This window comes from Coffea arabica, chromosome 8e, assembly GCF_036785885.1.
Source record: "Coffea arabica cultivar ET-39 chromosome 8e, Coffea Arabica ET-39 HiFi, whole genome shotgun sequence".
Taxonomy (NCBI): domain Eukaryota; kingdom Viridiplantae; phylum Streptophyta; class Magnoliopsida; order Gentianales; family Rubiaceae; genus Coffea; species Coffea arabica.
In genome coordinates this window covers 4,727,005-4,754,409 of record NC_092324.1, presented here as the reverse complement: position 1 = coordinate 4,754,409, position 27,405 = coordinate 4,727,005, and the positions used below count along the sequence as shown (strand labels likewise).

The 27,405-nt window shown below is 34.0% G+C and overlaps 1 protein-coding gene across 1 annotated transcript; it reads right to left on the bottom strand.

The window, feature by feature from the left end:
- Positions 1–7,604: 7,604 nt before the first annotated feature.
- On the bottom strand, positions 7,605–11,901 carry LOC113703868 (geraniol 8-hydroxylase). Its single transcript, XM_027225352.2, has 2 exons — positions 10,962–11,901; positions 7,605–8,382 (listed from the first exon to the last, which is right to left on the bottom strand). The coding sequence occupies exons 1-2, from the start codon at positions 11,838–11,840 to the stop codon at positions 7,762–7,764; spliced, it is 1,500 nt and encodes a 499-aa protein (XP_027081153.1). The 5' UTR covers positions 11,841–11,901; the 3' UTR covers positions 7,605–7,761.
- Positions 11,902–27,405: the final 15,504 nt, after the last annotated feature.

Below are 27,405 nucleotides of genomic sequence, written 5' to 3'. Positions count from 1 at the left end.
AGTCTAGTTTAAGCCAAGTTCGAATTATGGGTAATGCTCAAGCTTTTCATGGTGCTAAAGGCTTTAATTAATTTTTCCTGACGTATTGACTTATCCGGCTCTCAGATTTTCCACAACTAAGAAGTACTATAAATTACAACTAATTGCATCCGGCCATGATTTATTTAAGGAGAAATGCAGTTTTCGACCCTAATATTTGGCTAGGTACCAAACGGGTTGTTAATGTTTTGACTAAAACAAATTTGATCTCCTTAATTCAAAAATTCTAATGGTCAAAATCACTTTGCCATCAATCAATAGTTCTGATTTTGCATTTTTTGTCTCCGTTTTTTGGAATTGAATAGTTAAGGTCCCTGAAGTTTCGAATCATTTGTCTCCATTCACCTTTTGGCTGTAGGAATCATGCCAAAAAGTATCTTTCGTATGATTGACCGGGTATGTGCTAATTTCTTGTGGGGGACGTCTGAAGAGTCTAGGAGGTTTCATTGGATTCGGTGGAGAGACTTATGTTTCCCCCCAGAGGAGGGTGGCGTTGGGTTTCGGTCGACTGATGATACTTACAGGGCTTTCTCCTGTAAGTTGTGGTGGACCTTTAGGCAGAATCTCTCACTGTGGGCTGTGTTCATTGAGCCGAATATTGTCATGACACTCACCCTTGTCAGGTTGGCCTCAGATCTCCTAGTTCAGCAGCGTGGCACCGCATGTTGGACATTAGGGGATTTGCGGAGTTATTTATACTTTGGAGACCTTATAGTGGCTTCTGCCACTTCTGGTATGACAACTGGACGGGTTCAGGTGCATTATATCTTCGAGCGGAGGTGCAGGATCATTTGTCCTTCCACGACTTTATTGTGGGCAGGGCATGGGATAGCCGTTTGTTATCTCATGTCCTTCCGCCTGATTTAGTCCAGGCTGTGGTGGGCATGCCAATCCCCGGTACCTCTTCGGTGCACAAGATGGTGTGGACGGGGTCATCTTCTGGGAGTTTCTCATTATCTTCGGTCTTCCAAGAGGTGCGGGAGGCTAAACCCTCGTCCTTCATGTTCAGGCATGTTTGGCATCCGCACATCCCTCTAAAAATTACCTTCTTTATGGTGCGGTTGTTATGGGGACGGTTGCCTTTAGATGATATTTTAACCCGATTTTCGATTCACTTATCGTCTAAATGCTTTTGCTGTGTGGAGCCTACTGTTGAAACACTACAGCACGTGTTCATGTCAGGTGATATCGCAAAGGCAGTTTGGACGTATTTTGGGTCTCTCGGGTCTATCTCTGGTCTTAACTTGGCTCAAGAGCATTTAAGCGTACATTTGGCTAATTGGTGGTACAAGCCTACTAAGTCCGCAAGGCTAAAATTTGTCTTTCGGCTCCTACCCGTTTCTGTGTGTTGGAATTTGTGGAAGGCGAGGAATTCAGCAGTGTTTGAAGGGGTTATCAAGGATGTTCGATCCGTTTGTCGAGCTGTTTTTCATAACTTGAAGGACGCTTACTGGATAAAATTTGGTGAATTGCAACAGGTCGCATCTTGGCCCCAATTCTTGGGATTGGTGGAGCAATGGCCTGATATGTTTAAGTTTCGTCTGGTTCATTGGCAGCCTCCAGGGTTGGCAATGTTTAAACTTAATATAGATGGGTGCTCCAAAGGAAACCCAGGGTTGAGTGGTGGCGGGGGAATTCTTAGGGATGGCTTAGGGAAGTTCATCTTCGCTTTCACTGGTTGCTTTGATGTTGGTACTAGCTTGCAGGCCGAGGCCAAAGCGTTAGTGCTTGGGCTGCGTCTGTGTGCCCAGAGGAACTTTTTACAGCAATTGATTGTTGAGTCGGATTCGCTAGTGCTCATTCAGATTCTGAGGAACGGTTACCAATGTCCGTGGACGATTAGTTATGAGGTCGAGCAATGTTGTGAGTTCTCTCAGGGGAGTATACAGTTCAAGCATTGCTATCGTGAGGCTAATAAGGTTGCGAATGTTCTGGCCAATGTGGAGTGTGCCTTGGTTGAGTCGGTATGTATTTATGAACATTTCGGAGACCTTCTAGGTGTAGCTAGAGGCGAATATCAGTTGGATAAACTATCATACCCTTCTATTCGCCGACGTCGAGTTAAGTAAGTAGGTGTCTTGTAGCTGGCTTGTATTGTAGAGGTCAGGCTTTTGTCCCCCTCAAGAACCTTTTTGAGGCAATAAAATCGATTCTTCTTAAAAAAAAAAAAAAAAGAGCAAAATATACCAAATGTAAGACAAGTTGATAATTTTATAATTTTTTCTTTATTCACTTAAATAGGTTATCAATAAGTTTCAAATGAAATAGGCAATTTCACAAAAGTATTTGAATTGTTCAATAAAGTTATCAATGCTGATAAACATTAAACAATTGTTTTATTACTTTATCAATCGATCATTAGGTTTGAATAGGAAGAAAACAGTTTAAAAAACAAAAGGAAATTTTTTTGGTTTAAAAATAGCTGAAAGCACTTCCTATTGATACTTACCTTCACTAGTTATTTTAATCTTAGCTTCATACTACAACCGTAGAAATCTATGCCCACAAGTATTCCAATTTCCAAGGATTTGTACAATTGTAGTTAGAATAGCGTTATGTGTTAAGAATAGTATTCTCCCCTTCTTCCACTAATATTTATTTATATATTATACACCATTATTCAATTGTAACTAGTTTAACAAAGAATTCTTCTTTAGTATATTGTAGTGCCTGACAGGATGTCGATGCCTATGCAATAATAAAAATTAAAAATAAACTTAGTTGCCAACCGGAGCAATCAAAACCCAATTTGAAGTACTGGAGTAGGGACTCTAGGTGTGCAATAGGTTACTTGATTTACCCTGTTTCCGAAGAGTTTGCTTAATCCGATATACCCAAATGAGATTGTTTATTCACAAATAATTATTGATTTGTAAACAGGGCAAGTAGGGCCATCTCCTCAGGGATTAGGGATATTTGTCTCTTTAAAGTTCCAATTGACAATGGGGGGTTTTATCGGAATAAAGTTAAAAACAATTAAGCAATTCAACTAAAAACGAATAATTAACTAGTACGAATGTAGACAGGAATTAAATCAAGAATAGATAAATTCTAGCAAAGGATACAACTTCTCAGACACAGTCCATTCATTCGATCATTGATGCAAGGGAGGTTCACTTAATTTATTAATAGATTAGTTAGAGTCGCCGACGAGCTCTGACGACCAATTTTTCCTTAATTTATTGCTAACCAAGGTACGATCATTGATCGCCCATAACCAGAAAATACTCTTAGGTATGATCGTAGGAATTAATTCCCCAATTGCATTAATAACTAGAAAAACTTAACTCCAATCAATAACACGCTACGACGGTTATTTAAATTAGATTGCACGTTCCCCTAGTTTATAAAAACGCTAGTTGCCACTAATATTAATTGATTAAACAATTACGGATTTAATTGACTAATTTGGTAGGAGATTAATAAGTCACATTGAACATCCGACCCTTGACATCCAATTAACAAAATAATCCCATATAAATTCAAGTAGACAACGTGCAAATATTAACAAATTAAGGAACACATGAAAACTAATTGGATCTCACAGATATTCAGCACTGCGTCGTCACGTTCATCCTTAAGTAAATGAAAACCTTAACCACGCTGCACAAGAAAATCTCCACGCAATTTAATTGAATTTCAAGACATCACGTTTTTCACTAAATAATCAAGAAAAAACTGTTTCTCCAGTCGGGACTATTGTCGAACAAAAGGAAAGCACCAAAAAGCAGTGTTTTGAAAACCGGACCGGACCGGCCGGTTCGACCGGTCGAACCGCGAACCGGCCATGGCACCGGTCCGGTTCCATGCTTAGGTTGACTTTGCCAGAAAACCGGTCAAACCCGTTGAACCGCATTGAACCGGATTTCGAATTTTCCCTTTTTTTTTTTTTTTCAAAATGCTTCTATCAAGATTCAAACTCAAGACCTTTGCAATAGAAAACCAATGTAATAACCATTGCACCATCACATCTTATTTGTTTTTTTTGATAATTTATTTATATAAAACAAACATCTATATTTCATTTTTCCATTTTTCTTACAAAATCTCATTCTCTCGTGACTCTTTCTTTTTAATTTTCAACTCTCTCTTTCTCTCTCATCTTTTTTTTTTGTCACTCCCTTTTTTAATCAAACCTCTTTAGTTTTAATTTATTGATATTTTCTTCTATCTTTTAATTTTGTTTTTGTCCATTAAATTGAAAAAAGTTAAAAAAGAATTATTTTTCTTTAACCCAAATTATTTAATGCCACAACCACTCACTTTTATCTCATTTTTTGTTTCTTATCAAGTTTGCATTTTTATTTTCAATTATCTTGACTTTTTTCGAACTCCAAACTTTCTTTTTTAAATTACAATATTTAAATCTCAAATATGTAAATTAAAATTTAAGTTCATAATGTCAAATTTTCATAGACGTGAATTTTGTATAATTTCAAAATATTGTGATATTTTTGGGTTGGATTTGAGATTTTTTTGGTAGATATAATTAAAATTGAGATGAAATTTATTTGTTTTAACTTATAATTTAAAAAATTTATTTTTGAAAATCCAAATTATTCAAAAATAGTGAACTTTTCATCATATAAAGTTTTAAATTAGTCTATTGCATGTCTTATTTTGTGCATATATATATTTATATAAATTATTTTTAAAAAAAATCATTGAACCGAGGTTGAACCGGTCCGACCGGTTGAACCTCGATCCTTTCACCTCACCGGTTCAATTGACGGTCCAGGTTTTAAAACATTGCCAAAAAGGCCGCACGAAAAACTCTCCCTAATCTGAAACAATGACTAACTTGCTCGTGGTCCCCGCCGAATTGAGAAAAGAGTACAAACGGTAAGGCTCTGCCGAATTCCCTCTTTTCCGTTTCCTATTGCTAGTAAAACTCCCTGTACAAGTCAACTACCAAATACTAAAGACTACCCATCAGCAAACGAAAAAGGGGCCTCCTTGTAGTTGTAGCACTATGTGGGGCCCGACTGGTAGATCCGTTGGAGGCTTCTAGCGTATGGAGACTTTGTCGTCAGATGGTTTTTTTTTTTTTTCATACTTTTCTACTCCACTTTCTGAAATTAAGTAATATACCAAATATAAGTATATGTTAACAATTAAAACAAGATTTGGCAAGGATAAAAGGGAGAAATTAACAATAAAATTACTAACAATTAACACCCTATCAGTGCCAATAAAGTGCTTTTAGAAAAATTTTATAGACATTTTAGAACATGCCTATCATGTATTCAATTTAATTCACATTTTATTTCACTTTAAAATCATATTTATATTTATTTAAAACCTAAGGGACCATATTGGTTGAAACTCCAAATCTTAGGGATAAAAAGTGCAAAGTCATACGTTTTGACTAACCATATTTTAATTTTGACCGTTACTTGTATAACATTGGAAATTTTGGGGACCAAATTTGTTTTGGTCGAAATATTATGTACCAATTTAGAATATGAGCCAAATTTTGAGAACCAAAACTACATTTTATTTCTTTATTTAAAGATTAGGAAAATCTTTAAGTTCCTGTCATGAATATTGACTTAAATAGTAAAAACTTCTCTTATATGCATAATTTATCATATTTTAACATTTGTGTACGTATGTATGTATATAGTGTATGTATATACCAACATACACACACACACAATATATATATATATATATATATAATAACCGAAAGTGCGTACAAAGGAGAAAAGTTTCAAAATCAAGCAAAAGCCAAGCACGGAATACTACTGAAACTACCAAAATACAAAACTAAACAACTAGCTAAATTCAGAAACTGTCTGGTTGACCATATTCTATACAATGCTCAGTTGTCCATTCTCCTTACTGCGTTCCATGATAGTATTAACATCAATCATGATATTATTCCTCAATGCCACTTCCGCAGGCCTGCTGATATTCCTCAGTACCACTTCTGACTTCAGTTTGTTTGGTTTCATTAACTTATCATTCTGCTGCCGAAGATTGACTTATAATTCTTCGGACTTCAGTTTTTGATATTTATGTTGCTTACAACATTTTCTGTGCAGAGCATGTAATCAAGAGTTGGCAAGCCACAGAGTTTATTTGGTAATTCCAAGGGTGATCAATTTCTTAAGAATGTTACTCTGCTAGATGCATGAGTTAAAGCATTACTTCTGCCTCTAGGAAATCAATAAAAGTTCTTGACAAACACAAAATAAAATAACAAGAAAAAAAATCAAAACATTCAAATTTATGTGGTGCAGAATTTTACTGTAAAGATGAAGAATGTAAAACCTTAGGAAAATATTTCTAGACCTACAAGCACTATTACAAACAATACAAGAGAAGAAGTAATGAGCACAATAAACCAAATTTCCCACTACAAACTCACCTGGGTTGCGCGCTTTGGGTTTGTTTTCTTTTATTATTATTTCACTTAAATATCGATCCTGATTTTAGATAATCAATTTTTTTTTTTGTTTTTACATCTAAATTTTAGATTTTTAATAGTAAAAAATACTGAAATTCATAATCTACCAAAAAGTTTCAAAAGATGATTCTCATCATTCTCTAGGAAATCTCAAGTCCAAGTCACCGACCAATAAAAATGTTCTGGAAACTCTTCACCAAGTAGCCCTACAGCAGCCCGTGACGAAGGGCAGCCAATGGAGTAACCTGTCTCTGTCGATACGTATCATGACTCATTAAATGCTGCTATATTTTGGTTATAGACTATTAAAACTCTCAAGTCTCTGTCGAAAAGATTGACTTAGATGCTCCTGCTAACATTTTCTTCCTTCTTTGCCATAATATATATTACCGCCTAAGATTGACCTGAAGCTTATAGGCACAGTAGCTATATGATCAATGAACCATGTGATTACGAAACATGGAGCTTATAATATATATCTTTTTTTTTTTTTAGACTGAGAGGTATCCGGACCTGGGCAGAATTACCTAAGGGGGCCAGACTACTCCTCACAAGTTGTGAGAGCCCGTCCCAAGGATCACAGCACGATAGCACCCGAGAATCGAACCTGAGACCTGCTCCTAAAGAAGAGACTACGGAAATCGTCTGAGCTGCCGGGGGAACTTATAATATATATCTACCTCATGACTTTTCTGGCAAATATCAAGGGTTAATATACAAAACGGGCAGCTTCTGGTATAGAAGCATATAAATAAAATAGCGAGTGATCGATCCCTTTCTTTTAGTAATGTGTGATTCGTTTAATATAAAGCCAGACTTGCTCTTTGCATGAGACACCAGGCAACACAATGGGATATATACTGATAGCATTAATCTCTATGTATATCTATGCAGTCATAAACTAAGGATTTAGAACTGCTTCTAATTGTGTATGGCTTTCCACTCTTTGCCCATAAAAACATTTTATCAGTGGAAAAATAATCAGACAAACATTTATAACGTTTTCTTGATTTATAGGATTTCTTTGGCTGTTTTAGATGAAGAAGCGATCCTGGCTGTGAAACGGATATGTATAAAAAGATGGTCAAAAAATAAAAAAAAATGATTGAAAAATATATTTATGATGTAATAAAAATTTTTATTGCAAATAAAGTTCAATCCAAAGTCATTTTGATTAAGATGACAATCTTACACTACAAATTATTCCCAGTACAAACATTTGAACAAATACTACTGATAAAGCAACGCGTGAAACATAATGCACTCATATTTTTTGGCTTCCAACAAGAAGACTAGGACAATACGATAATCTAAAATTTGAGATTTTCTTGAAAAGTAGGGATTGCACAAAGTGGAACAGCTTTCCTCAAGGTGACACCAAATTCCTCTTCCATGTCCAGCTTCTCTTGAGTTGGCCCTTCCGGTAGTTTCCACTTAAATGCTTGAATAATGGAAGCCAACATCAAATTGACCATCCTAATAGCCAATGGCATTCCTGGGCAAATTCTTCTTCCAGCCCCAAATGGTATGTATTCAAAATCCTTCCCTTTGTAACCAGAGTCAGACCCTAAAAATCTCTCAGGCATAAAAGATATGGGATTTTTCCAGTAATTTGGATCTCTAGCAATCGCCCATGCGTTGACTAAAACTTGGCTGTTTTCAGGTATGGTGAAGCCAAAAATTTGAGTATCCTTCTTAGCTTTGTATGGTAATAGTAGAGGAGCAGCAGGATGGAGTCTCATGGTCTCTTTCACAACAGATTGTAGATATGGAAGTAAATCAATGTCTGATTCCTTCACTGATCTTTCAAAACCAATTTTTTGGATTATTTCTTCTCTTGCTTTTTCCATGGCTTCAGGTTTTCGCAGCAGTTCGGCCATTGCCCATTCAGTAGTTATTGCAGATGTGTCACTTCCAGCAATAAACAAGTCCTATCATTGTTGAATTCATTAATCAAATTGTCTGATAAACGGATATGAAAATGATAAATGCCTATACTGGCCAGTAGAGTGTGACAATTCGTCAAATTTGGTTGGGGGTTGAGTGTTTGCATTTAGTACTACTCTTTTTTTTTTTTCTTTTTCTTTTAGTAGGGCATGAGTAGGAGATAAAATAAGTGGAGAAGAACAGACAACTTTAATTCTTAGAATCTCAACTTTAATTATTAGACAAAATATTTCTCCTACTACTATTAATTCTTAGTTTTCATTTTTGGCAAATTACATGTGTCAATGATGTTCAACACTCAAGAGGTCATTTGAAATCCCTGTTAATTTTACCATACCTTAATGGCGTTGCACATATTTTGGGGGATTTTTGTTGCTATTGTCAAAATCAATTTCCGAATACTCTAATATGTTTTTGGAAAATGCTACCATCTCTTTTGAATACAGAATTAACGATTTTAATTCACTTACATCTTGTCATGTTATTTATCATTTAGTGATTTAAATTCTTAAAATAATCTAAAAATAGATAGCTCTTACTTCATATTTAATGATGAATTTAATCTCATCAGTACAATATTCTAAAGCAATATAGGACTTCCCCATGTTTTATTATGATCTATATGTTAAGAAGGTGGAGGTCACAATACGTGTGTGCTTCATAGGAGTAGGTGGGCGGTATCTTCACTTATTAGCTTTCGGATTTTCCCAATTTAGAAGTATTATTATGACTCATCACATGTCACTATATTTGCTTACAGCCTTGCAGTGTTATAACTCTTAAGCTCCTGTATAAAAATAAATAAATAAAGGGTTTTCTAACGAGTGTCCATAGAACATTCGTCCTACATTCCACCCAATTTATTATATACATACACATACTAATAATTATTACTTTCTCTTGTATTTATATACTTTTTTTAATTAATTCCCTTGTATTTATATATTTTCTCTAATTAATCTTATATTTCTGAATTTGACACCTGAAATACAACTTAACTTTATTTATGGGCATCCGTTAGACAGACCGATAAATAAATAAACAAATAAACACTTCTAGTCCTGACACGATCGACCTAAATAATTTAATAATTCAATTATATGTTTCCACCGTCTTTACCGACATATAATTTGCTACCTAAGGTTGACTTTTAAATTAGCTATTGCAGCTTATGACACGCGGAGTTTTTAAAAAATTATCTAGTTCCCGAGTCTTTTGGGCAAAACGTGCAATCAAGATTTTTATTCTAAGGGGCAATCAAGAGTTTATTGTGATAAAATCTTCTCCTTCTCCTACAAAAACCTGAGATAGAATCTTGTGTGATACCTAAACAGTCAAAGATTTGCTACAATTGCATCATAATCAGACATGTTTTGGCATGGTGCAGCACAGGTAACAGAATTGAGATAGTGATTGTTTAAGCCTATTTGTACTATCTTATAGCCAGACTAATGTTTCCGGATTGGGGAGTAAACCAAATGAAATTTCGGTTCACGGTTCGAGCTCGGTTCAAAAGCTTAATTTTTTCAAAAAATTTATTTTAGTATTGACTATGTTGGATGAAATTGAAATATTTAAAAGAAAAAAATAGTGAAAATCGGTTGAACCATTAGTTTTTATTGATTTTGACCAAAATCAATCAGTTCTTGATTAGATTTAACTAGCTCGATTAACTTTTCGAGTTTGATAAGTTTAACTGATCAAATCGGCCATCGTTACCCCCTTTTTAAAAAATGATGTAAACTCCCCACAACTGCCCCACACATTAGTTTAATCGCTCAATTGTGTTTGTGAAATGTGTCTATCATTGTGAAGACAGAAAGTAAACGAAACAAATATATCCAAATAAAGAAGACAAGTCAAAAGTTTTCTTGTTCCTCTCTTTCTTCTATGTAATAAGTTTCCACACAATTTGGTTCTTCCTTCTTCACCTATTAAAAATGATAGTATGATAAAAGAAGGAAGGAAGAGCAAGGAAAAACCGAGGAAGCTAAAAATGGGACCTATAAGTGAAAACAGTAGAATTTCTACTCTTATGTAAGAAATCATTCTATGAAAAGTCAAGTTTCACTTTGGATGCTTGTCGTACGTCAGTGATCCTCGAACCAAGGAGTCACGATTTTTGACGCGGCTATAAAACTGATTAGGTGAAGCATCATCATGAAATGAATACACAAATTTTAAGGTCGGGAAAAAAAAAAAAAAAGAGAGATTCTAAAAATAGTCCTTGACGCAATTTCCAAGTTCATTGGAGTCCTTCACAGCTTAATCTGAACCTTCACTTATATACCTAAGTCTCAAGGGTTGAGCACTAAATTATTACAGATATTAGCAAGTACAAAAAAAGAATTCTTGTTTGACTTTAGATAATATTGTAGAGATCACCAAGAATGATTTGGTCCATTTCTATAATTTTTCCTTATACCGTCGTAGTAATCAAATGGTGTTTGTTAGTTCCAAGGACACGATTGATTTTAAAGATCTCAAAGTCCAATATTTTCATTAAAACAACTGTGATTATGCTATGAGTTATACATGTTATATCAATAACAGAAAAACTTACCAGAATCAATGGCTTGATAGTTTCACGATTAAATCCAGACCCCTCTTCTTCGCACTGATCAAGAAGCACATCCAAGAAATCATCTTTCCTGCTCTCCCCCAGCTTCCTAGCCTCCAATCTTTTCGCAATGACTTCATCAAATATTTGATGCAATCTTAGATAAGAAGGCCTAATATGACGTTTCACTCCTTGAAGATCAAACATCTTTATCAGTGGAAAATAATCCGACAGATTCGGCTTTCCTGCATCCTCCATGATCCTCCAAACTAAGTCCTTAAACTCCTGAGCAGTTTCAAACTCTGGATCCACCATGTCAATGGAAAAAATTGTGTTCGACATCAAGTTAAGCGTGGTGGCAAAGGCAGCACGACCTATATCAACCGGTGCACCCCGTGCAGAATGTTTCTTGAAGTGCAGCACAAGTTCTTCAACTTTTTTGTGCCTCAGGTGTTGAAGGGAGTCTAATCTTTGGGTGGTGAACATTTGCGTGCTGCATATACGTCTGCGGTTGCGCCACCGCTGGTCGCCAGGGACCCATGCTAGAGTGGCTTGAGGGTTAGGCTGTGCGGTGATCACATCAGGGACAGATCGGTCAGAGAAGATTTGTTCTTGTTTCTGGAGGATTTCTTTGGCTGCTTCAGGTGAAGAAGCTACTATGGCCGTGATGGAACCAAGTTTCAGAGTCATGATTGGGCCATGAATTTTGGCTAAGGCAGCTAGTGATTGGTTTGGTCGAGATCCGAGTTCAAGAAGGGAACCAATTATGGGAAGCCCTTTTGGACCTGGTGGGGTGTTCTTTGGGGCTGAGGAAGCATGTAGAAATGGTTTGAGGATGATTAGAAAGAGAGGTATGCAGAAAAGAAGAATGTATAGCTCCATTCTCTGTTTTCAGTTCCCCCCAATTTGGTTGTGCTTGATTGCACTGTGCAGTAAACTCATGTACGAGTGCCTCCTATTTATAGCAGGAAAGTTTCAGTGACTTGATAATACAGGCTGATTATTTAATCTTTGTGGGGTACATTAGCTACAACAATATGTTTTGTTTACAGATTTTACTGAGTGCTCAAATGGACATCCATTGTTAGTGTTAGTTTCACGAGTAAATTGGTCTGAAAGATAGATAAAGAGCGGTTAATATGTAAGTAAGGGTTCGAGACCTAATGACTTAAATTTTTGGGTCAGACTTGGGTTCCTAACTTATATATTGGGCTCTTTGGTGGACTCTCTCGATGTGTTTCCCCCTATCAAATTGATATTAGAATTTCAGGTTACTAGACTAAGTTACTCGTGGGCAAGTGGATTCTTCTCAGAATTGGACCGGTGAAAATTCTCTTCTTGATGGTGGACCAAGAAATTTGGTTGGTGTTAGACCAAGGAATCAAAGATTGGAAGGGGTCCAGAATGCAGTTTGGATGTTAAAAAAGAGTGGGTCCATATTTGGGAGAAAAGATAACCTTAGATGATAAGGTGGGATTACATTGAGTATTAAAGTGGATTCGAAGAAGGGTTTGTAAATTTGGATTTAATGTGAGAGGTTACTCATAAAGGGGGAGATTTGTTAGATTCATCAATAAAAGATTGTGTCCCACATTGATCCGCGAGATAGAGAAAAAACAGTTAATATATAAGTAAATGTCCGAAACCTAATAGCTTAAGTTTTTGGGTCAAAATTGAATTCTTGACTTACATATTGGGTTCTTTGATAAATTTTCTCAAGGTGTTTCTCGTTAGTACAACTAATCTACAAATTACATGTACAAATTTGTATTTATAGCCCTTTCAGTTTTCATTTAAACACCTTCCCGATAAAATGAAACTTTTTAAATGAACTAACAATTAATGTCCCTGCTAACGATTATCCAAAAAATAATAATAATAACATAGTGAAGGGGGAAAAGTGAAAATAACATAGTCCTAATCGCTTTTTGGGCTTTAATAATTAGTATATTGACAAGGAAAAATGAAGGAAAGGGAATACAGAAAAGACAACGTACTTGAAGTTTTGTATGCACATGCAACATTTGTCATAACTATTGTAGAATTGATTAGAAATACTAATAGTTAATGGAGCTTTGCCCATCAAATGGACTGATAGTACATGTAACTAAACACACACAAAACCAAAGGAAAAGGTGATGTTTTAAAACTCGGATCAGTGATTGACCCGATTGAGCCTCCGATTCACGATTTTACTGGTTCAACAGCCGGGTAAATTGTTCAGAATTTTTTATTTTAAAAAATTTAAAAGATCTGAAAAATCATCGTCTCCCTAGCAAGTGATGACTGCCCTTGCATAAAATCTTACCGGATCCCAAGTTCTCCATGTTCACCACGTCACCCACATAAAAGACTTAAAAACATTTTTGCACACATTAAATTCAAAAATATTATCTTCCTAAAAATTTAAAATAAAACTTTTAAATCTCCTAAAAAAATTTGTAGATAGCATGAAATTTCACATAGACACTATAATTTTTTCCAACCACAAAAATAGTAAAATTCACATCGATAGACTGTAATTTTCTCCAACCATAAAAAATGAAAACTTCAAATAAACAAACAAGAAATTCCAAATCAAGATAAGAAACTTCCAATCCATCCCAAAAAAAGAGAAAGGAAACAAATTGAAAACAAATATAAAACTTCAAACGAAAATGGAGTGCAAAAAAAATCAACATATACAAAAGAAAGAAAAGAAAAGAATGCTTCAAAGTATTGAACTAGAAAAGGTGGAAGAAAACATCAACAAATTAAACTTAAGAGGTGGATTAAAAATGGTAAAAGAAAAGAGGAGAAAGTGTAGATTTGAAGATTAAAAAGAAAAAAGAGTGGAGTGAGGATGAGAATAGGGATTTGATTAAAAAATAATGGATGTGAGAGACTGGAGAGAGATTAGGAAAATTAAAGTGACGGCTAATGCAATGGTTAGGGTTTGCAGTGCGGATAAAATAGATGTAGAAATTATTTTGGTATGACGAACAATCAAAGGAAGCTTTGCTGCATTGGCTTGCACGTTTGACTTCCAAGCAAGGATCAACACCAGCAAAGGATTGTGCTTTTTTCAATACTTAAAAACAGATTAAGAGCAAAATTGAAAATCAAGAATGATCGGTTCAACCGATTTTACCAATTTTGACTGATTTATTTGTTATTTCGGGACTTAATATAGAACCAAATTAGTGTCATGACCTATTCGCGATTCAATCGATCAAACCGACCATTCCAATCCGATACTGAAAACACTGGGAAAAGGTTGTCCCCACAATTTGTCTCTATCTGTCCTTTTACGTTTGTCTAGAAAAGTATCAAACGATTTTAATAATTTAAGACACCTATGGATGTGGATGTAATAGTAAAGACTAAGGCACCGATGTAAAAGTAAAGAATAAGGCACCGTTTGGATTGAAGGAAAAAGAAGGAATAGAAAGGAGAGGATTCTAATGGAAAAAATAAATGAAAGAAAGGAGAGTAGATAAATCCATAAGGAAAAGAAACTATCACGCATTAGTTACATTTTTATCCATAATTTAAAAATCCAATTTGTAAATACATAATAGGTTTTTTTTTTATGAAATTTTAAAATTAATCTTGATATTCTTTTCCTCCATTTCCGCCCACTTTTGGATGGAAAGTAAGCTATGTTAGCTAACAAAAAAAATTCAAACTTATCCCTCCCTTTTCCTCCCAATCCTTTCTTTTCCCTCTTCAAAAATCAATCCAAACATCAAAAGTTTTATCCCTCCATTTCCTTTCCTTTCCTTCCCATTCCCCAAAACAAACAGTGCCTATAACTCAAAGTGCACCATTGGTTCAAGAAAGAATTTGTTGCAAGAATGTATAGAACTCTTCCCTATTTCCAAATGATCCAACAGGCAATCGGAAATGGCATCAAATACTTTAATTGCTAAAAGAAGGCCCGCCCCCCTTTTACCTATATCTGTAGCTAAGTCCAGTACTTACATTTGTATCGGGCTGAAGGAACAAGGTATCTAGGAACTTATGCAGTACACATGGATACAGAAAACCCTTTAACTTTGATCTGCATTCCTTTGGTTTGGATGCATAAGTTTGTTATATCTGAGGAGAGGAAAGTATAGACGCACATGGTTGAACTTCAGAGAAAGGTTATGGGAGGTTACGTGTTGAAAATTTATTAAAAATTTGAGTTGGATCGAAAATCAATTAAAGACAATTAAGTGTTGCCATGAAAGAACAAGGGCAAAGAGGAAAAGAGAGTTCATGGGAGTTTATTATGTTTTATACTATAATACTCGTAAACATCGTAGCTGGCAAGTTATACAACCATATATCGTTTCGGAAAAAAAAAAAAGTTATGCAAATTATTTCCAGTACCAACTACTATTGCTGATAAAGCGTTATTGTCCAAATGGGCAAAAAACAAACGTGTAAAGCATAATGCACCAAATATTCTTTCAATACCAAAACTAGAACGTATATATATTATAATCTAAAGTCTAAAAGGATTTTCTTCAAAAATAGGGATAACACAAATTGAAACAGCTTTCCTCAAGGTTACACCAAATTGCTCATCCATGTCCAACTTCTCCCAAGTTGTTCTTTCAGGCAACATCTACCTAAATGCTTAAAGAAATAAGCTGACATTCAAATTAACCATTATGATAGCCACACTCCAAGTTAGATTTTTCATCCAGCACCAAATGGTATGTACTTAAAACTTAGCTTTTTTAGATATGTCAAAACCAATTTTTGAGTATCCTTTTTAGGTTTGTATGGTAATATTAATACTAATAGAGTTGCAGTTGGATCAAGTCTTATGATCTCCTTTGATCAATTTTTTAGTATCCTTATTATTAGGTTTGTATGGCAATAATAGAGGTGTAGTTGGATTGAGACTTATGATCTCCTTTGAATTGATCTGTCAAAACTAATTTTTTTGATTAATTTCGTCTCTTGCCTTTTCGCCTGGCTTTAGGTTTGGGAAGAAGTTCAGCAAATTGCCCCATCAGCTGTTATTGATGTATCACTTCTAGCAATAAAAAACTGATCATAATAGATACTCAAATTGAATGAAAATGGACATGAAAATGACACGGAATGTATTTCATACTTTGGAAGGTAAAGTATTCAAAAATATATCTTAAGGACTAAAGTGAAAGTTTGTCTATTATTTTAAGGATCCACAGTGAAATTTAGCATAGTCAAAATGACTTAAACCCTATTTGATAACCCAATTCAACAATTAAACTTAATGGATTCAGATTTTATTATGTTCAGATGCGTTTGATAACCAAAAATTGAATATCTGAATTAATTAAGTGGCACTGAATTTTCTAAGCAAAACTTGCTTCTAAAAATAAGTGATAAGCTATTCACTTATCACTGAATGTGATATACACTCAAATGTATTTGATTTGATACTTAACAATCCAATAATTTAATGAATTCAGATTTCAATTTTCAGACTTCAGTTTTATCAAATACACCCTTAAATAGATTTAAAAAATTAACGAATTCTATATTTACTAGCTAATAGAGTGTGACAAATTGGTTGGAAATACAGTTTTGCATTTAGCACTATTTGTTTTGGTTTTTTGCAATTTAGAACTCCTAACTACCAATTAGAAAAAAAAGAAAGAAAGAAAGGATAAAAAAAACTCATTAAGTCCAAGTCAGGCTGTTACAAAAATCGGCTCAAATAGTTAAATACTTTTTTGGTAGGAAAATAGTTAATACTTCAATTATATGTTTCCACTGTCTTTACCCTCATATGATTTGCTGCCTAAGGTTGACTTTAGGATTAAGCCATGGCATGGCATTGGCAGCTATATTTTTAATCATGTGCTTATGACACATGGAGCTTTTAAAAATTATCTAGCTGGATACATTTTTGGGCTAACACATGCAATCAAGATTTTTATTCTGAGGTGCAATCAAGAATTAATGTGATAAAATCATGTCCTTCTGCTACAAAAACATGAAAGAGCAACTAATCCATACCTTCCATTGATCTGCTGATCATTCCTAAAAACTCAAACATTTGCTATAATTGCATGTCTAATCAGACATTAGGCATGGTGCACTCCGCGTAACCCAAATGAGTTACTCATTTTCTGAACTTTTGACTGTCAAGTTTATTTATTCCTTTCTTCTTTTTTTTTTAACAAGTTCCCATTTCCTTTGGTTTATTCTTCTTTTGCTGTTATAACAAGGGTTTGGCTAGCGGATGCCTAATGGGTACTTGTTAAAAAAGAGTTTTTAACAAGTGTTAGTTTTTGGATAAAAGTGTTATTAATTTAAGAAAGTGGCCAAATGTAAAGGTATAATAAATGTGAATATGTATATCTGTATGCCAAATTTGATGCAAATTAAGTGTAATAGTGAGTGCTCATTAGGTTGCAATTAGGAAAATCCTTATAATCATACGGTAAGAAACGGAAAAAATAAAAGACAAAAGAAGAAGTATATAAGAATAAAGGAGGACGCAGAAAACGATAACCAATGAGTGAAAAACAAAACTTCAAGCTATTAAAAGTCAAATGTAATTTTGGATATTTATTCTTCACAACTGATTAGGTGAAGAAATTATTATGAGTTATGACAGATGGAACAGCAATAGCCTTTGACGCAATTTCGAAGTTCATTGGAATCCTTCACATCTAAGTGTGGTCCTTCACATTTATGCTAAGTCTCACTGGTTGTTAGGTTGAGCATTAAATTATTTCATTTTCGATGTAAGCAACTAGAACAAAAATCTTGTTTCACGTTAGAGGATATTGTAGCCATCGTAGAAATGATTTCTTCCATTTCTATAGTTTTCCCTAAGTCGACCATCACATTAATCAAATGGAGTTCGTTAGTTCCTAGGGCACAATTAATTCAAGAAACCTCAAAGTTCAATGATTTGATCTAAACACCTACGATTGTTGTCTAGACAAAGCATCCTTCAATCTTCTACGATACTACTACCGTCAATCATAATTTTGGTTTAGAATTTGTTGCTAGGGGTGGCAATGGGGCGGGGGATCCCTCCCCCATCCCCACCCCGTTGACTATTAATTCCCCCCCGCCCCCACCCTGTTCCCCGCCCCCCGCTTGCCCTGCCCCACCCCATTTCCCCCGCGGGGCACCGTGAGGTTAAAAAAAAATTATTATATAATTTTATTATAATTAAATTTGAGCAAATAATCAAGTACTAAAATATCAACATATCACCAAATTATTATTCATTGTAACTTCACAATTGAAACTCATAAAAATAATTAAACAAAAGTTATTTGAATACAATCTAATATGATAAAACAAATATAACTAAAATAATCAAGTTTTTACTTTTGATACAAATACAATCACTAAATTATTATTGTGTTTTTTTTAGAAAAAGTGCTATTGCATTAAGTATAGTTAGGAATTTAATATAAATGTATTAATAAATTTAGTATAAATAATTAATAATTTTTATTAATAGATATGTATAATTAGTAGTATAATTAACAATATCATTATATATATAATTATGCACATATATATATCTTTTTTTTTCAAACGGGTGGTGGAATCCCCGCCCCCACCCCGTTTCTAAACGGGGAGAAAAAATTCCCCCCTACCCCAATAGACCCTGCGGCACCCGCACCCGATGTCATCCCTATTTGTTGCAAGTGTGTGTAGAAATCCATTTTTAGTTCCACAGCGTCCAACTGGCATTTGTTCATTAGAAATTGCATCAAACACCTTAATTCCTCGCGACCAATAAGGCATTTCACTGCGCTGCCCTCTTTCCACCTTCATTGTAGCTAAGTCCTGTGCTAATATTTGTATCAGGCTTAAGGAACTAGCCGGCTAGGAACTTTGTTGGGAGCCTTAGGGATTTATGCTGTGTAATTTACTTTGCCTGGATATAAATCTCATCTTGATTCGAAAAAGAAAAACACAGGAAAAAGAAAAAGGAACTACAAGGTAAAAGCGTTGATCCTTGATTGTTAAACATTTAAGACTTCACAAGTGATGGCCAAGTGTGGCAGATCTTAAGCAGAACTCTCGATTGAAAACTATTTCTCAACAAATTTGTGTAAGTTGAGGTTTCATTTTAAAAACAATTGCCATTAAATTGAGAGGTTCAAGATCTAGACACCTCTTCTCAAGTGTGACTCGAGCTGAACAGACGTAGACTGGATTGGAAAAGAGAGCCTAGAAAAGCCGAGTTAGCTTTGTCATGGCAAAATCTAAATAGGTCAACTGAGTTGGAGCATTGTCATTGTAACAATTTATGAAGCCAAGTTCAATGCATTAGAAGAACCCAAATCATGTGTGGGTGAACAATGATGCAGGACTAAAATTCATACCATGTTAAAGAACTTTGAGTTTCTATCATAAAACTAATAATTGGCATTAAGCGGAGAGGCCCAAGATTTTTATTAAATTCTTTGGTCAACCGGGTGGGATTAGTTTGTTTAACAAAATCAAAGAGGAAGATCGGGGGTTGGTTACTGATGGACCCAAATTAATAACAAATTATAAACCCACAGAAAAATATTCAAGAATAATGAGAGAGTCAGAGAGAAATTTTTCTCAACTATTCACACGGCGTGGCTGCGTGGCTTTTCTTTTTTCACACCCTAACAGAAGCTTCTGACACACATTTTACAATTGATGCAGAGGCTATATTTAATACATTCCTTGTGCCTTGCGTATTTGCACAATTAATAGTGCTATACCTTAATGGAAGTAATCCCACGTGCGTCCGTCTATAAAACTAACAATGCTACTAACATTATTAACTAATAAACTAATGCTATATGGCCAGCAAATAAGTCTAACCAATAAACTTGGTTTAATATTCTACATAGTCTCTCTTAAACCAAGCTTCTCTAATGTGGTCATACCCAACATCTTCTTCAACTTGACAAAAGACTCCGTTTTCAATGCCTTGGTGAAAATGTCATTCACTTGATCTTCAATTCTGCAATATTAACTTCAAATTTCCTCTCTCGAACCAACTCACATATGAACTGATATTTGATGTCAATATGCTTGCTACACCCATGTAGCACTGGATTCTTGGACAATTCAATTGCTGACTTACTTTCACAATAAATCTTCGTAGGATCAACCTGCTTGTGTTGTAGAACACCAAGTATGCGACGTAACCACAAAGCTTGAGTAGCACTGTTAGCTGTTGCAATATATTCCGCCTCCATTGTAAACAATGCAATCACCTGTTGTTTCTTCGAACTCTAGGAAAACATGCCAGAACCAATAAAACATGCATAACCTGAAGTACTCTTCCTCTCTATTGTATCACCTGCCCAATCACTATCTGTATAGCCAAACAATTCAACTGGATCACTTTTTGAATAAAAAATGCCATCACTACGAGTACCTCCAATATATCTCAAAATCCTCTTAGCTACCTGTTAGTGTGACTGAAGTGGATTTTCTATGAACCTGCTAATCAGACCGACAGCAAAATTGATATCTGGTCTTGTAGATGTTAAATATCTCAAACTCCCTACCAAACTTTTAAAGTAGGTGGGATTTGCATATCCACCACTGCCTTCTTTGGTTAATCTCAATATTTCTTCAACTGGTGTCACAACTGGCTTTGTTGCATCCATCTTGAATTTCTTTAAAATGTCACCGGCATGTTTGTTTTGAGACATAAAAATCCCACTGTCAGACTGAAAGACTTCAATTCCCAAAAAATATGACATGAATCCCATATCTGTAATCTCAAACTGCTTAATCATAGCCTCCCTGAACTTTGCAACCATCTCCGAATTATTTCCTATAAAAATTAAATCATCTACGTACAAGCACACAATAAGAATATCATCACAAGTAGAAGATTTAATATATAAAATGTGCTCATATGGACACCTATGAAAATCACGAGTCTGAACATAGGAATCAATTCTTGTATACCACGCTCTTGGGGCTTATTTCAATCTATATAAAGCTTTCTTCAATCTATACACTTTATTTTCCTGATCTCTTCTGACAAATCCTGCTGGCTGCTCTATATACGCTGCTTCATTAAGAACTCCATTCAGGAAAGCTGACTTGACATCCATTTGATAAATTCTTCAATTATTTTGAGCAACTAGAGAAATTATCATACGGACTGTATCAAGTTTGACAACTGGTGCAAACACTTCAAAATAGTCAATCCCGGGTTCTGCTTGTATCCCTTCACCACTAGTCTCGCCTTATATCTATCAATTTTTTTATTGGGTTTAAATTTTGTCTTGTACATCCACTTCACTCCAATGACTTTTTTACCAATTGGAAGAGAAGTAAATTCCCAGGTGGCATTCTTCTCTATTGCATGAATTTCTTCCTCTATTTCTTTCACCCAACGATTATTACTAGCTGCATCCTCATACACAACTGGGTCACAATCTCCAAACAAAGCAAAATTAACAATATCTTGGTCAGAAGGAATATCATCTGGTGTAATAACATAATTTTGCAGACGAGCTGGCATTTGTCGCTGATGTTGGGGACGTCCAGTTAACCCAGTTTGTGGACCCTGAGCAACTGGTGATGGCTGAATATCATAATTATCCTTCTCTTGCTGATAATTTAGAATCACCTCTGCTGTCCCAAGATCTCCAGTAGACCAATCTCAAATATTTCTTTCGTCAAAATTCATATCTCTACTTACTATCACCCATTTTGTCACAAGATTATACAACCTGTAAGCCCGAGAGACTTCACTATAACCAATAAATACACACTTCTCCCCCTTATCATCAAGTGTTTTTCTTAATTGATCAGGAATATGGGAATAGGCAATACATCCAAAAACTCTGAGATGACCAACAAATGGTTTTCTACCACTCCAAACTTCTTCAAGAGTTTTTTCGGGAACACTTCTAGTAGGACACATGTTTAACAAATAAATTACACAAGAAATTGCCTCTGCCCAAAAAGATTTTGACATATTTTTCACCTTCAATATACACCTCGCCATATCCATAACTGTCATATTTTCCTCTCTACTACTTCATTTTGTTGGGGAGTGTACCTGGTAGCCAACTGATGCTGTATCCCATTTTTCTCAAGAAAACCATCACACACCAAATATTCCTGACCCCTGTTTGTTCTCAAAATTTTAATCTGACACCCACCTTGCCTCTCAACAAAAGTTTTAAAAATCACAGGTATCAGATTTTTGTTTCAAAAAATATACCCAGGCTTTTCTACTAAAATCATCAATAAAGGTAATAAAATACCTGCAACCACCATTAGAAGGAATCTCCACAGTGCATAAATCTGAATGAATAATTTCTAATGGTCTTCTGGTCCATCATGATTCACCAGTCTGAAAAGTATCCCTATGTTGTTTTCCCAAAGCGCACATATCACAGACTCTATCAGGATTTCTAATATTAGGCAATACACCAACCATTCTTTTATTTGTAAAAAATTTCAAACTATCAAAATTCAAATGACCAAATCGCATATACCACAACCAATTACTGTCATCTATCACTGTACTCAAACAAGAAAAGTTGGCACTACTCAAATTTAGTGGAAATAAGTGATTTGAAGTCATTGGTACACTGGCAATCATTCCAATATTTTTATCAAAAATTGTACATATACCATTCCTGATACAAATATTTTTTCTCAATCAACTGGTCCATACTCAACAAATTTTGATGCAACCCAGGAACATAGAAAACATCAGAAATAAAATCAGTGGATCCATTTTTCAGGCTAATAGGAATTTTTCCCTTGCCAATCACTGGTTTATTCCCAAATTTAATTTCACCACAAATAGATTCGTCAAGTTCAACAAATAATTCCTTCTTGCCAGACATGATTACTATAACCTATATCCAAGTACCATTTATTTTTATCAACTACATCAACAGTATTACAGGCTAATAATAAAGTTTCAGATTTTTTATTATTATCCTGCACCTGATTGTCAACAACATTAGCCTGAAAATTTCTGTCTACATTTTCTCCCAATCTACATTCAAATTGTCTATGACCCAATTTTTCACAATTATAACATTGAACTCTCTGTCCAAAATTATTCTGATTAAAATTATTTCCTCTGCCTCTACCAGGACCACCTCTAAAAATTGAAATTATTACCTCTACCATGTCCAGAATTTGATGTACTTCCTCGGCCTCTATTATTATTGTCACGACCACTTCTGTTATTGTAACCATCTCTGCTCCTCTGACTGAATTCGCCATGCTCCCTGACATCATTATTGACTCTCAAATTTAACTGCACCTGCAATGCCTTCTCTATTGTATCCTTCTCCGGGGTATCCTCCAATTTTTAATTAATTCTTTGTTCATGCAGAATTAATGATCTATGCAAATCTTCAATATTCAAATCCTCCAAACCTTTCGTTTCCTGAATTACAGCTACCACATTATCAAATTTCATGGGTAGGGTATTGAGAACTTTCTCAACAAATGTTCTGTCAGGAAGATTATACTAATTGAGTTTCATCTCATTTCTAATATCTGACAAACGAGAGAAATAGGACTCAATAGATTCAGACTTTTCCGTCGTCACAAGTTCAAATTTTCTCTTCAACATCATCCAATTATTTTGTTGGACCCTGTTAATCCCTTTGTATGTTTTCTCCAATATATCCCAAGCCTCCTTTGCCGTATCAGCCGTAGCAATTTTTCCAAAAACTGACATATTAATTGCCTGATGAATTTGTGAAAAAGCCAAGCTGTCTTTTGCCGTATCATCCTCACTAGCATCTTGGGCAAGTGCAGATTCAATATATCGATCTAATTTACATGCCTTGAGATGGGTTACCATTTGTTTCTGTCAAAAATTAAACTCTGCCTTTGTTTTGAGTTTTTGGACAGAACAAATAATATTGGGATTAGGGTTTGCCATACTTCAATCTACCGTAGCTCTGGTACCACTCTGACGGATCCAAATTAATAACAAATTATAAACCCACAGAAAAATATTCAAGAACAACGAAAGAGAGGTAAAGAGAAATTTTTCTCAACTATTCATACGGCACGGCTGCGTGGCTTTTCTTTTTTCATTCCTTAACAGAAGCTTTTGACACACCTTTTACAATTGACGTAGAGGCTACATCTAATACACTCCTTGTGCCTTACGCACTTGCACAATTACTAGTGCTATACCTTAATGGAAGTAATCCCGTGTGACTCCGTCTATAAAACTAATAATGCTACTAACATTATTAACTACTGTAATAAGCTAATGCCATACGGCCAACAAATAAGTCTAACCAATAAACTTGGTTTAATATTCTACAGTTATTAAGGTAGTGAAAGAGCTCATTATCTCACAAGACATGTAGAGATTAGTCTCAAAATGTATGGGAGTTTTCATGCTCCAACTTTTTTTCAGCCAAATCTTAGGGTTGATTTATAACTAGTATATCTGAATAAAATTTCATTTTTTCATAAAATGGGCTTTGACAGAAAGATTCAAGTGTGTGTTCCTTAGCTTAGTGAGGGACAAAGGGCAATATAGTTTTACAAGGTAGATGAATCCCTTGTTGACAATACAAATGCAATATAGTTTTACAATGTAACTAGCTTATGTATGATGGGGTAACAAACACATAGGATAAGTGTGGTAAGAAAAATTTGCTATAAAGATGGACTTGATAAAAGTTTATGACACTGTTAGATGTGATTTTCTGTCTGAGGTGTTGGAATTTTATAATGGATAATTTCATAAACCTTCTTTGAGGTTTTTAACAATTTCATTTAGCTTTCTTGAAGTTTTAAAAATTATACATATCTCTCTTGTCATTTAAAATGACAATACTACCCTTAAATATTTTAATGAAATTTCCCTGTTTGGTATGCTTATACTTAGAATGACTTTTAAAATTATTTTTTCATTATTTTTCCTTCTTATTCATTTTTTTAAAAATTTTTTGCCAATAAAACTATAGAATTACCATTATTACCTCTAGTTTCCATTGTAATAAAATGTCGAACTAGTGATTTTTTTGATGAGTTAACTTTATATGCAATCCAATGTTTTGATGATCTTTGTTTTCTATTTTTTTGGTATTAAAATTAACAATAAATAAAAAAGAAGTGACCCAAAATCACTACTAAATTATGATAATCCCACTACTCAAAAAATTCATAAACTTTACATGAATTATTTCAATATTTTCTTTTCTATCTTATAAATCTAAATCCATAATAAAATACTATCAAAAGTATCATATCATAGTGATAAAATTATTATTATTATAGTAGTTTATGAAATAGTAGTTATGGACATGAAAAATTTGGCACATTTTTCTTATAATTATACTAGACAGTCTTATAATTGTATAGGAAAAATAAATTAAAACTCATTACATAAGGGCATTTTAGATATTCACTTAAAAATTTGACCAAGTCAATATTATTCAAAAGTTTTGTTACTAAAACTAATCAAATCAAGGGAAGTAAGTGAAACTTTTTAAACTTTACGGGGAGCTTAGTGTAATTATCAGAAATCTTAGGGGAGGTTTCTGAAATTATCCCTTTTTAAAAACACTTTCCTCTGAAATTTATCACTTGGTTGTACGACGGGGTTTTACTACTCACATTTCGTTGCAGCTCCCCAGCATGGGTTCCTTAATACTAAGGAAGTTTTTCACATATGTTTGAAACTAGACCTATCAATTGGGCCTAAAGAGTGGGACTTTCATAAGTTTGAGTTCAATTCATTTAATTTGTAATATCTTCGAGTTTCAAACTATGAGTTTTGGATTAATAAATATAAAGTTCATACTCAACTTACATAGTATTCGAGTTGTGAGTCTTATTTGGACTTAACTCAAATTCACTTATTACTCCTTAATTTTCTTAATATAATTACTATAACTATTAAGTTGTAAAACTAATTTAATATTTACAAGACTACAACATTAAAACTAAACATGAACAAGTAATAGTACTTAAAAAGTATATAAGCCAAAATTTTTTTAACAATATTTATATCTAATTTGTTTAAAATACATGAAAAATAGTAATACAATATCCAGTCATAAGCCGATACATCTTCAAAAGTTGGAACTTCTTTATAGTCTTGTGATTTGAATCCAAACATGCTTGATGATTTGTATTTATAGACAAAAAAAAATCAACCAATATTATGCTAACACAAAAATTTACTCAACCAATAAAAAAAGTTAGAGATTTAGTTATGCATTACTAATATTATCTCTCAAGAAAACTCGTAGAAGAGTCTTCATATGTATTTTTGTATTTTATAATTTGTATATATTTAGTATTAATAATAATACATTTGGATGTATAGTTATACATAATATCAAAATATAAATATTATATATATAGGGCCGGGCCTATATTGGATTTGAGTCTAATGAGGTCCAAACTCGTCTCATATTTAATTCGGACCTAATTTTTAGATTCAAACTCAAACTGACTCACTAAAATGTAGGGTTCATCGAACTTTTTTTTGGGTCGAACGAGCCGAACTTAGGTTAGTCCAGCCCCATTGACAGTCCTATTTGAAACTCTAATACAGGAAACAAGTTTTGATTTTCATACTAAATGCCAAAAATTAGCCTTGTACATGTAATATCTGTTGTTAATCTTATGTTTTTCTTTTCTTTTCTTTTAGCTTTGTTCATAATAAATTTAGAGATTTTCATACTAGACAAGTTTTTATATTTAACTATTTAACTTTTATTAAATACATTAAATGTGTATAACTATTTGGCTTAAAAAAATAGAGTTAATCTTATATATATTGATGGTATATTCAATATCATGTTTAGATGCATGCCATATATATATGTGTATATATATATATAATTTGAATTTCAAATTTAAATTTAAATTAGTTGCTAAATAGTGACGGTGTCTATAATATCAGTGTATAAAAGATTAATTCGAATATATATAATTGTTGTGAGAATGAAAAGCAAAACAAAATTTAAAATATTAACGTGAAGTGCTAAAGGGTGACATGAGACAAAATTTGTCATTGCGATTTAAGATATCAAGACAGACACCAATATAAGCATTTCCTCTTACATGATAATTATCGCAAATAACAAACTTATACAAGACTTAAATTAGATAATATACTACTTGTAAATAGCCAAAATACGAGTTTTGTGGCTTCAACTAGTTGAAACATATCTGAGTACAGAATTAGTACTATATATGCCATCGTCATTGTCAAAGAGGGCTTCAAAGATGGGAAACTATATGTGCCATCGTAAATGACCAAATTTCTAGTAATTAATCTTTTTTGCAATCATTGTATAGTTTCAATCATTTAATGAACGAAACCATTTTTCCCTACAGGCATACACGTGGTATTTTTGTTTGGAACAAGTTCATTTTTTTGTTTAAATTCACTACAAATTTATGCTTTAAGAATAACATTGTCCTGTCTAAAAATCGATAATTCTTCGACATTGATGTTATCACATTATATTTTAACTGTTTATACATT

What these genes read in the sequence shown, in the direction of transcription:
- LOC113703868 (XM_027225352.2), bottom strand. Translation starts at nt 11,840, where the DNA reads ATGGAGCTATACATTCTTCTTTTCTGCATACCTCTCTTTCTAATCATC. An exon ending in CTATCAAGCCATTGATTCTG is followed by an intron (nt 8,383 to 10,961) that starts GTAAGTTTTTCT and finishes CAACAATGATAG; the next exon opens with GACTTGTTTATTGCTGGAAG.